At 38.5% G+C, this 12,939-nt stretch overlaps 1 protein-coding gene across 1 annotated transcript in view; it reads left to right on the top strand.

The window, feature by feature from the left end:
* DCDC1 (doublecortin domain containing 1) overlaps positions 1-12,939 on the top strand; it is a 383,276-nt gene that overhangs the window by 217,591 nt on the left and 152,746 nt on the right. Inside the window, exon 16 of the mRNA XM_053673152.1 lies at positions 6,499-6,559. Coding sequence (XP_053529127.1) covers positions 6,499-6,559 — 61 coding nt within the window. The remainder of the gene's footprint in view (positions 1-6,498; positions 6,560-12,939) is intronic.

Below are 12,939 nucleotides of genomic sequence, written 5' to 3'. Positions count from 1 at the left end.
TGATAAGGACCAAGTCTTTAAAGGACACAGATTAGCAATGGCTATGTAAAACTTTGTAACCTGAGTTGTGCTATATCTCTTAAAGAAGCTGATTTTTTTTTTTATGGGGGAAGCTTTGCCAGCAAGTCCCCCTGTTCACCACGGATGAAAATGAAACTACCAAGACATGATCTGCTCGGGGAGGAAAGGTGGTCAATCTCTCAAAGGAGAAGGACCAAGAGCCCCTTCCTCAATGGCTTTTATTAGGTTGTAGTACACAGGAATACAGTTAAAGCTCATCAATCAATGTCAGGCAGCAAGGATCAAACAGTAGATAACATTTCAAAGAAATCTGAGGGCTTAGTCTGAGTCAGTGTCTGTCAGGTAAGGGGGTTGCAGAAACTTTGGGAGACATACTCATTTCCTGCTCGGACCCTTACATATGAATGAAAGCACTCTTAGCAAAGCAGGCTTCACAAGACTTTTAGGAATTTTTTCTTATGCCCGATCACCCCAGATCCCACTCTAGCTGGCAAGGGGCTGCACTGCCTCCCCCATCATAGGTTTTTAGGCTTAAGTGGATTAGAGCTAGGAAACACTTCTCCCAGAGGACAGGGGACTCAGGCTATGTCAGAATAGCCAGGGAGCGAGGGTCCATCACTCCCTCTTTGCTGCAGCCCCCCAAGTCCTTTCTTAAGGGCCTCCCAAGTGATCACGTCTGGCTTAAGTTGCCCTTCCTCTGAGGGGTCTTACCAACCCCTCGACTAACCAACCATGATCTGGGGGCAGGGAGATGAAGCAGAGGCAGCGTTTGCTACCAGAAACAGGCTTCGTCTCCTTTGTGGCTCTCATTCCTGAGATTGCTCACTCATTCTTAGCCATGGGGTGGGGGGGTGGTTACAACTCCTGAAACAAGGCAGAGCGGTTCCCAACAATTTTTCATTTAAATCTTTCCCACAGGAAAACTCCTGGTGCAGATGGTTTTACTTGCTTCATAAAGAGTTCTACCAAACATTTTAGGAGAAAATAATGGCAATTCTACACAATCTGGTCCAAATAACAGAAGAGGAAATACTGTGAAACCCTTTCTATGACACCAGCATTACTTCTGATGACAAAACCCAAAGACATTACAAGAAAATAAAATAATAGACTAATATCTTGAATGAACATAAATGCAAAAATTCTTTTAAAATTTTAGCGAATTCAATACAATTATAAAAAAGATAATACATCATATGACCAGGCAAGCAAAATTGGCTTAATATTTGAAAATTAATCAATGTAAGTCACCATATTGGCAGGCTAAGAAGGAAAAAACTGTGTGGAATCCAAACAGATATAGAAAAAGCATTCAACAAAAGTCAATACACTGATCCCTAATGAAAGATCTCAGAGATCTGAGTAGAAGGGAACTCTGTTCGTATGACAAAGGGCATGTATGAAACATGAGCAGCTAACATACTTAAAGGTGAAAGACCGAATGCTTCCTCCCTGAGGTCAGGGAGAAGGCAAGGTTGTCCACGCTGACCACACCTGCTCAGAACTTCATGGAAACGTTTGGCCATTGTAGGAAGGAAAAGAAAAGAAGAGAAAAGGCATTTAGGTAGGAATTGAAGCAGTGAAACTGTCTGCATTTTCAAATGACATGATTTTCTGTACAGAAAATGCTATACAATCTAAAATAGTTCCAGAACTAATAAATGAATTTAGGCAGTTTGAGAGCTTGAGATCTATACACCTATATTAGGTACATTTCTATATTCTAGCAACACACAATTGGGCATTGAAATTTAAAAATACCACTTACAATAATATCAAAAGTGTGACATACTTAAGGATAAATCAGACAAAATACATTGCAAGCGTGTGCACTGAAAACTACAGAACATTGCAGAGTGAATTTTAAGAAGGCATAAATAAATGCAGGTATATAGCATGTTCTTGAATTGGAAGTCTCAATATTGTTGTGATGTCTGTTCTCCTCAAATTGATCTATATATTTAATGCAATCTCAATTAAAACCCTAGTATACTGCATACTCTCTTTATAGAAATGATCAAGCTGATTTTAAAATTTATGCAGAAAGTCAAAGACCTAAAATAGTCCAAACAATTCTCCAAAACAGCAAGGTTGGAAGGCCTGTTTTACCTGACAAGGCTTGCTGTAAGGTCACAGTGGTTGAAATGGTGTGCTCTTGGCACCACAGTGGACAGCAGGTTAATGAAACAGAGCAGAGCATCCAGGAATAGACGTGCATGTACACGGCCAATTGCTTTGGACAGAAGTGCAAGGAAATTCAGTGGAGAAAGGATTTTTTTGATAATAAATGGTGATGGAAGAACTGGAATATTCACATGCAAAAATAAAAATAAGCTTTGATTTATACCTCATACCATAGGGAGTAGTTAACTCAAAATAAATCATAGGCCGAAATGTAAAATCTAAAACTGTAAAAATTTTAGATGAAAACATAGGAGAAAATACATATGGTCTTATGTTAAACAAAACCTTTTTAATCCACTAAAATATAAACGGATAAATTGAACTTCATTAAAATTAAGAAATTCTACTCTGAAAGACATTGTCAAGGAATGATAAGACAGGTTACACACAAGGAGAAAATATTTGCACATCACGTATATCTGCAAAATTCACAAGCAACTCAAGAGAACATGGGCAGATAAGTTATCTGGACAGGCACTTGAACAAGGGCGGCATGCCTAGGAAAAGGTGTGCAGCATCACTCATCACTAGGGTAATGCAACGTAAACCCGCAATGAATTACCACCACATTGTATGAAGTCTACTGTTTAAAAGACTGGCCATACCAAATGTGGGGGAGGATGTGCAGCAGCTGGAACACGGGTACCTAGTTGGTGGGAATATAAAATGGTTCAGTCACTTGGGAAACAGTTCGTACTTTTCTAAAATTTTAAACATGTATCTACCTACTTACCTAGCCAAGTGCCTCCTGGAAATTTGCATAAGAGAAGTGAAAGCACACATCCTTATGAAGACTCCAACACACATATTCACAGGAGCTTTATTTATAAAGCCAAAAGTGAAAACTGAAAACAACCCCCAAAATGTCCATCCACAGGTGAAATAAATAATAAGTAAATTATGGTGTATCTATATTGTAACATATTGCTCAGCAATAAAAAAGAACAAACTCTTGGTATGTGCAATAATTATGGATGAATCTCAAAGTAATTACTCCTATACTTAGGGAAAGCAGCAAACCCCAAAAGAGTATATATTGTTTATTCCATTTACATAAAACTTTAGAAAATGCTAACTAATCTAGAAAGGTGATCAGTACTTGCTTGGAGATAAAATGGTGGGAGGGGGTGAAAGGGAGGGACTGTGAAGGGGCAGAATGAAACTTGGGGGTGATTTTTGGGGGGTGATGAATATGGATAATGTTCATTATCATGACTGCTATGATGCATTAGCAGGTATGCACATGTTTCAAAACTTTTCAAATTTTGCATTTTAAATATATGCCTATCGATATACAGTATCTGATGGTCGTATGTCAGGTATTTCTCAGTCATTGTTTTTAAAGAGAAAAAAAAAACGAACTAAAAAAAGTAAAACAAAAAAGTCGAATTGATGGGTAAGGAGTGCTGAGCGGTCACCTGCGAGGGAATGGAGAGGGAAGACCACTCCGTGGGAGAGTTGATCAGCGGTGTAGTTCGAAGGGGCGGGGGTTGGGAAAGGTTTTGTGTAGCACTTGAACCTGCTCTCCACGCCCAGGGCTCTCCCTGGGCTAACTGCACAGCAAAACTAGTGTGATGTGGTCTCAGCCCACTGACCTGTACCTCCTACCCTGGCCTGGATTATCATAGAATCGGGTGGGACCGAAGCCTCCCACTTGCTGTCCTTGTAGAGAACAGAGCATGGGCAAGGAAAGAGATAATTTAGAAAATTAAAAATGTAGTTTTACTTGAAAAACCTGTATTTACAGGAAAGGATGCGGTTTACTTTAGAAAGGAAGGAAAGAGGGAGAGTGGGAGAAATGGGAAGGGGAAAGGGAGGGTCCTTATGCAAATGAGGATCATTTGCCATTTGCCTCTGTATGAAAGCAACTTGCCTTTTTCTGAGAAACAAAACCTGTAAAAGGCAAAACAGCAGAAAATTTGGAATACTAGAGTTCTCATTAACTGCGAAGTTACATTTTGTTGTTTAAAAAGCAATGAAGACCAGGACTTACTTACTACCTCTGTTCCAGAGTTTCTGAAGAGCCCGTATGACTTGTTTTTTAACACGATCATGTTTCATTATAAATAATAATAGATGTCCTCATGCAGCAGCAAGTTCTGGAGACAGTTTTTATCTCTTCTCCTCTAGTAGTACAATGTACTTTTAACAAATGCTATGAATCCAGACATAGCCTTTTATATGCTAAAAATAATAGAACTAGCACTTAGAGTACCAACCTGACAACTCACGGAGTATCATAAACATACCATGCCTCATTCGTTCAGCTGTGTCTCACTTACTGCCACTCACCGTATTCTCATTCAGTGCAGCAAGTGCGTGAACGTATTTGCCTTCTTAGTATTTTTTCCTGTGGTATGCATCTGACCGTGAGTGGATGGATGGCAGAACAACGTCCTTACCAAGTAATGTGAAAGTCATAACAATTCTGAAAATGATCAACTTTGAAACCTTTTCTCCCAGATATCTTTGGTCATCTTACAGACAAATCAAAGAACTAAATTTCTCCTTTAGGCCATCATTAAATCTCAATTTTGCTTGATTTTTTAAAAATGTAAGGTCTGGTCTTTAGTGTCAGATGCATAAACTAATTAGAGTAACACACACACATGCATCCACAGACCGAGGTTAAATTAGACTAAATATCATGAATGCATAGATGTTGTTGGGCCTGTATGTTGTTATGTCTTTCGAATTAGTTGTAAGCCTATGGATACAGGGAGATTTCTCACCAAAAAATACAGATTTCTGTTTTTTTCTTGAAAATATTAGAGGAATGAGCTGCACTGGACTTTTATTCTCTCATGACACCCATCAGGCCGGGCTGCGTTTCCCTGCAGACAAAACACTTACCCTCCAGTTTGCTCTACTCCCCGCCATTGCCCACATCCACCCTCCCACCAGCTCCAGCCTGCCTTATTCATTTCCATTACCTGTCTAGTAACCTTCAGTTTTTCTTATTTCAGTGTTAATCTTCCAGTATGTTTTTTGTGTCTCCTTTCCCCACTCCCACTTAGGTCTTGCTGGAAATAGAGTGATAATTGGCCAACATGAATTTAGACCAGGTGAAACACTTCATTTAAGACACCATTGAACACAGTGAGCAAGTGTGTCTGCATCACGCTAGGTGTGGAGATAGGAAGAGAGACAGACAGCACATTACCAGGTAGTTGGAAAGACTGAAAATCATCCACTGGGTCAAGTTATCTTTTAAATTGTGTGTTATCTTTTTACCCCAATTTGACATCTGATAATTAACATCATCTGTTCTCTCTAATCTCCACCCTAATCACCAAACCAGTTCCTCTTTTGTAGGATTTTATGTATGTAGCTCTTTCTTCCTCACCCACTCTCATCATTCTATTTCAGTGTTTCCCAAAGTCTGGTCTACATCCAAATTCCCCAGAGTTCTTATCATGGCAATCACTTGCCATACTTACTACTGTGGATTTCTGGGGTCCAGACCTTCTGAATCAAAATCTGAGCTAGCCCAAGAGTTCTTCACCTTTTCTCACGTACCCTGGCTGTGGGTGAGAGGGTGGTATGCACCGAAACGGTTCTGGATGGCTGCCTTTCCATGTATTCTGCCCAGATCATAGAGCCCCTTGCTTTGGAATAGAGCATTGCCTGGCACTCTTATTATCAACCACTGATGTTTCTGTCAAAACTCAGAGGCAGTAGGAAAAGTCTTGTTTAACATCCCATTGCACTTAATTTAATTCATTTGTCTTACTTCTGTAAGGTTTCTAAATATTAACAAAAGCCTGATTAGTTAATTTAGGCCTGATTAACTTCATCACATTTTAGTTTTTCCTTCTTAGACTTAGCTCAGAAAATTAGATGTCTGTTAATGAAACTTTCTGGTCATTTCTGAAATGGATGCCTGAGGTTTCTAATTTCCATGGTATATTTTTCCATCTCATTTTCTTAACCTTTCTTCTCAATTAAACCCCTTTCTATCTCAGCAAGGATCTTTTCTGGCAATAGAAATTTGTGTAATATTCTTAGTGATTCTATTCTCTGAAATTTTTCACCACTGTTGTCATTGGTAACACACACATACACACATCCCCCCCCCCACACACACACACGCCACAGCACTTTGGGTACCGAAGGAACTGGTTCTCTTAGGGAAGGTTGTAGCTACTGAGGTAGCAGCGATGACGGCAGAATAGTGGGGTGTGGGCAGTCCTCCTGCCAGACGACATGGAAAATGATGCTTTTATTTGAAACCCATGAAACGTTTCAGTGTGAAGAAAAGGTGTCAATCTCTAAATTACATTTTTATTACAGACATAAAGAAGATGATTCTCAGAAGTGGGTGTTTGGAACTGACAGCTGTATTTATTCTAAGGTAAGGACTTTATAAGGCACAGCTTTTATTCCTAAGTTTTTCTGTTCCCAGTTTTGTATAGAATGCACTGTCTATTGTTGAGAGCAAGATATGCTTTTTGTGCACAAATGATTTAACTCTGTTCTCAGAAGTTTAGAATTTAATTTAATTTAACCCAATACTTTCCTATGAGGTTTTGTTTGACTTTAAAACACTAATCTGCCAAAGCTAAAAATAATTTTCCACAACTTATTGCTAGGAAACAACCCAGCATTTCAGGTCATTACTTTTCTTTCTTTCTTTTATCTCAATATTTAATTTAATTTATTATTTTCTTGAGATATAATTGACATATACCATTGTATAAGTTAAAGGTATACAATGTATTGATTTGTTAGATGTATATTTTGCAATATGATTATCAGCATGACACTAGCCAACACCTCTCTATCTTGTCACATTATTATTTATTTTTGTGTACAATTAAGACAAAGCTGTCATAACAGCTTTGAAGTTTATAATATATTGTTGTTGACTGTAATAACTATGTTATGCATCAGATTTCTGGAACTTATCTCTACTTCCTAGTTGTGAGTTTGTTCCCCAGTTCCCCCACCCTCCTGGTCACCACCAAACTTCTCTGTTTCTAGGAGTTTGGCTTTTTTAGATTCCACATACAGTGAGATCACACAGTGCTTGTCTCTCTGTCCGACTTGTCTCACTTTGCATAATGCCCTCTAGGTCCATCCGTGGTGTCACAAATGGCTGGCCTTCTTTCTCATAACTCAGTAATGTTCCAGTGTGTGTGTGCATGTGTAAATATGAATAAAACACACACCGTATCCTGTTCACCCACTTGCCCATTGATGGACACTTAGGTGGTTTCCATATCTTGGCTGTTGTGAGCAACGCTGCAATGAACATGGGACTACAGATACTGTTTTGATATCTGAGTCAGTTTTCTTATTCATCACTGTGAATGAGATTGGAGAAAATTGACTCTTTGGAGAACTGGCAACATCTACTAAAGTTGAGCATGTCCGTGTAGCCCAGCAAACCCATTCCTAGTTTACTGCTAAACCGAAGTTACTTGCATTTACTAAAACGTTTATAGAAAGTACTGATTGAGGTAGCCTCAGTGGGGGATAATGCTTATGGTAACCAGCAGTGGAATGGACACATACATTGTGGTATGCATATTCCATGGAATATAGCAGAGTTGGAAAACTTCTGTAAAAGACCAGATACTGAATATCTGGGCCTTTGTGAGCCACATGACCTCTGTCCCAGTGTCTCAATCTGGCCTTTGTAGCATAACAGTCATAGACAATGTGTAAATGAGTGGTATGCCTGGATTTCAATGAAACTTTCTTTTCTCAGATAGGTGGTTGGTCCAACTTTGCTCATGAGCCATCACTGTCTGACCCTGGGGGATGATAGCAATAGCAGTGAACAAAACTATAATTACTATAACAGTGAATCTCACCGATATAATGGTGAACAAAACAAACCAGATGTAGGAGAATGCACATTATATGATTGCAGTAATTTAAACTTTAATGCCAGTCAAAGCAACAAACTATTGTGTTAGAAGTCAGGAGTGGCCATAGCTGAAGGAGGTTGGTGACTGAGAGGGGCTGGAGGAGGGCGCCAGGTGTGTCGTGAGGTCCCTTTTCTGACCCAGGAGGTTAAACAGGTGTTCACTCTGTGAAAAATTGGTGGAATTGTCTACTTATGGTTTCTATACTCTTCTGTATGCATAGTATATTTATGTAAAAGTTTGCTTTAAAAAAATGAGATTGGCCTGGAGTTCTCAAGATTTCCTTCCTGTTCTCTGGTTCCCAATCTAAATGGAATGAGAATCAACCATTAAGTGTCAACCATTGGTACTTAAGAAAAGCAAATATTAGATTAATGATATTAGGTATCTGTCAGTGGTTGATCCTACCACCACGATCTCTGAAATGTTAAGTTACATAGATGAAGGAAGGCACAGTACATGGTGTGTTAGTTTTTCAGGGCTCCTGTAACAAGTACCACAAACTGGGTGCCTCTCCCACAGTCCTGGAGGCTGAAGTCTGAGATCAAGGTGTTAGCAGTGCATTGCTCCATCCGAACCCTTTTGGAGAGCGTCCTTCCTGGCCTCTCCCGTCTTTTGGAAGCTCAGGCAGTCCCTGACTTGTGGCAGCATGACTCCAGTCTTCGCTGCCAACGTCGCATGGCCACCTCCCTTCGTTTCTGTCTTCACATGGCGTTCTCTTTGTGCGTGTCTGTCCAAATTTCCTTCTGCTCGTAAATGTTATATTGGATCAGGGCCCACCTAAGGGCCTAATATTAATTTGGTTACATTTACGGAGACTTTATTTCCAAATAATGTCACCTTCACAGGTACCAGGGTCACGGGGGCTACATGGTTCAACCTATAACACACGGCATGCCAGCTATCGATATAGTGCCCCTCAGTCTCAGATGCCCTATTTATTGCCTGGCACCTGCCTTGGACAGCTTCACAACACGGTGCTGCCAGTGTGGCACCTTCCTGTGAATGGTTTTGTTGAGCATATTTCTCTTGGGTAGCTTCTTAGTGGAGTATTACCAGTTAGGTCCCTCCCGGCACACTGCTGCCCTCGGTGCTCCGAAGGCAGATTGACTGTGAGTCCTGCTAGGGCGCTGCCTGAGGGACTTCTCTGACATCCTGTCAGCCACGGCTGTGCCCTCCTCCCGTGGTCCGGATCTTAGTCTTCGGACAGGCCTTCTCCTTGGCCACTCTCTCAGGCCTAAGAGTACTGGCTGCACCCTCTGTCTGCTGTTCATATATTCTCTAGTGTTCTCTTTGACTCTTAGTAGCCAATTCCTGCCACTCAAATTCTCTGTTACTGTTTGTATTAAATTTGTCCTGTTCAAATTACTACGTGATTTCTATCTCCTTATTAGACCCTGACTATTCTGGTAGAATTATTGGGCTGGCCAAAATGTTTGTTCGGTATTTGTCTGTACGATTGATCTAATAGTGCTTGGTTGTCTTTAACTTCATTCGAAACCATTTTGTTAGATTGTATTGTGACAGCTGTCATATCAGCATATATTTTTAAAAAACTTATAAAAATTGGTCAATTTTTATGCAGTCGTTTTAATAATGAAGATGGAAGAAAATACTCAGCATTTTCAACATAGCATGCTTTATTATTTTAAGAAAGGTTAAAAATGCAACTGAAACACAAAAAAAAAACCCAAAAAGATTTGTGCAGTGTGTGGAGAAGGTGCTGTGACTGATTGGATGTGTCAGCAGTGGTTTGTGAAGTTTCATGCTGGAGATTTCTTGCTGGACGATGCTCCACAGTTGGGTGGATCAGTTGAATTGATAGCAATCAAATGAAGACATTAATTGAGAACAATTGATGTTATACCTTGTGGGAGATAGCCAACATACTCAAAATAGCCAAATCAATAAAGTTGTTGCTAAAAATGAAAACTATCTTTTATTTTGCAGAAAAATCCACACAGGCTTTCCATCCAACCTTGCTCATAGTTCATTTGTTATTCCGTGACACCCTGCAGCATTGGAGAAAGGTAGAGAGTTTGATGCAGTTTAAAAATTTAGATTAACATAATAGCATTTCCCTGAGTAATTATTTGTTGGCACACTAGCTAAAATCCCAACCCTCTTCATTAATTCAACAAGGACTATGTACTTCTAGCTCTGTTCTAAACCAAGGAATCTGACATAGCCATCAAATGTCAAAGCATTTTTAAAATTTCATTTTTCTAAATTTATTCTGAGATTCACCCCAGCTTTCCCTTTATCCTATTTCTGACTTCACTACCTTCCTGAACCAGAGTGAGGCTCTAGGCTGGTAGAAAGAGAATCACAGAAAGACCAAAGCTTTTATTTCTTGCTAAAAATAAAAAGTAGAATTTTGAGCCCATACCAAAACATCCCTCCCACTCTTTAGCCTGTGCCTGTACACGAAGACTCCATTCTGAGATGTGCCTGAGCAGAGCTGACTCCTGTTACCCAAGAACATAATTCTGATTTGTACAAGTATCATTTTTCCCACCAACAGACACAGAAGGGCAGGACCAGGATTTTAGTGTATTTTCTCCCCTTTCTCTCTCCAGATTAAGGTACCTAAACATCCACTTCTATTCTCCTGGATTTTTAACCTTTCCTTATCTTGTAATTTCTAATTTTGGAATTATTCCTAATAGTGGTATTGATAGCTGGCAAATAATGCATTTTTTGTGTTTCAAATATACTATTTTAAAGAGAATTTTGATTCTAAAAATTTTAATGTTACACTCCCAAATACAGTCACTGATTTTTTTTATTACAGTTATTCTAGATTCACAGAGCAAAACTATTTTTTAATGAGGCATTTCATTCTTATAGAGGTTTTAAAATTTTAATTAGATCTAAATTTAGTCATATCCAAAACTATATCAATTTAGTTAAGGCTAAAATGGAGGATAATTTGATAATTATTTGCAGCTGGATCATAAATGGAGCTCATTCCACTCATTTTTTTAAAAGACAGAATTACTGCTTCAGGATATTAATGACTAATCTCGGCCCTACCACTTATTAGCTATGTGGCCTTAGGCAGGTCATTTAACCTTTCTGGGCTTCACATTCTTTGTCTGCAAAGTAGAGATATTCATACCAGCATTTTGAGTATTTGGCACAGAATCTGGCCTATGAACAGATTCTGGCATATTAATTCTAGCTAATTCATAATTTGTAGCTATTAATGATAATAATGAACAAATTTAAATACAGTATTGCATTTTGTTATTGTTTTTACTTGGATAAGGTTTTTTTGTTCATATTTAATGTTAACCATCCTTCTATTAATTTTCAAAAAGATAGATTACTTCCTTTATACAAACCACCAGTTTCAGCTAAATTAAATATTTAAATTTAAACATTGAATTTATAAAATATCTAGGAAATAAAGCATGGGTTAAAGCACCTAACCCACAGTAGCAGTGAGTAGATATCTTTATGAGTTTGTAAACAAAAATAGAATCCATACAGAGAAAGACTAATGGCTTTGAGTATATAAAAAATTTTAAAGCTTCTAAATCTAAAATAGCCTAACAAAAATAAGTAAGGAACTATGGCAAATAGGGGAGAGCTTTGAAATATAAATGTCAGAGAATGGATAATACTTAACATATGCTAAGACTCATATAACAATAGAAAAGGATAAACACTTCAATAGAAAAGGAGGCAGAGGACATAAAAAGGAAATACATCCATCAAAATGGACCTAATAATCCATCAAAATGGATTAAAGACTTAAATGTAAGACTTGAAGCCATAAAACTCTTAGAAGAAAGCATAGGCAGTAAAATCTTTGACATTTCTCTTAGCTTTTATTTTTGGACATATCTTTACAGGCAAGGGAAACAAAAGAAAAAATAAATAAATGGGACTCCTTTAAACTAAAAAGATTTTGCACAGCAAAGGAAATCACCAACAAAACAGAAAGACACCCCACTGGATGGGAAGAGATAATTACCAGTGGCATATCTGATAAGGGGTTAATAACCAAAATTTATAAAGAACTCATGCAAGTCAACACGGATATAAAAAATTAAAAAGTGGGCAGAGAATCTGAATATACAATTCTTCAGAGAGGAAGATGGCCAATAGACAGATGAAAAGATGGTCAATGTCACAAATCATCAGAGAAATACAAATTAAAACCACAATGATATATCACCTCACACCTGTCAGAATGGCTGGCATCAACAAATCAACAAACAAGGGTGGGCAAGAAAAGGGGACGCTTGTGCACTGTTGGTGGGAATGCAGATTGGTGCAGCCACTGTGGAAAACAGTATGGAGATTCCTCAATATTAAAAATGGAACAGCATCATGACTCAGTGATTCCATGTCTGGGTACATATCCGAAGAAACCCAAGACACTAATCCAAAAAATACACGCACCCCTATGTTCATGGCAGCATTATTTACAATATCCAAGATACGGAAGCAGCCCAACTGCCCATCAAGATACGAGTACATAAAAAAGTGGTGTTACATATATACAATGGAATATAAGTTGACTGTAAAAATGACTGAAATCTTACTTACCATTATGACAGTATGGATGGACCTCAAGTATATTATGCTGAATGGAGTAAGTCAGACAGAGAAAAAAATTACCATATGATTTTACTTTTATGTAGACTCTATAAAACAAAATAAGCAAACAAACAAAATACAAACAGACTCTTAGATACAAAGAACAGACTGAAAGCTGCCAGATGCAAGGGGGTTTGAGGGGCAGGTGAGAAAGGTGAAGGCATTAAGAAGTATAAATTAGTAGTCATAAAATAGTGGTGGAGATGTAAATTACAGAGAGGGAGGATAGTCAGTAATATTGTAATAACTA

The sequence above is a fragment of the Artibeus jamaicensis genome, unplaced genomic scaffold, assembly GCF_021234435.1.
Source record: "Artibeus jamaicensis isolate MK-2021 breed Jamaican fruit bat unplaced genomic scaffold, CSHL_Jam_final contig_797, whole genome shotgun sequence".
Classification (NCBI taxonomy): domain Eukaryota; kingdom Metazoa; phylum Chordata; class Mammalia; order Chiroptera; family Phyllostomidae; genus Artibeus; species Artibeus jamaicensis.
The sequence above is the reverse complement of the archived record's forward strand: the minus strand, read 5'-3'. Positions and strand labels throughout refer to the sequence as shown.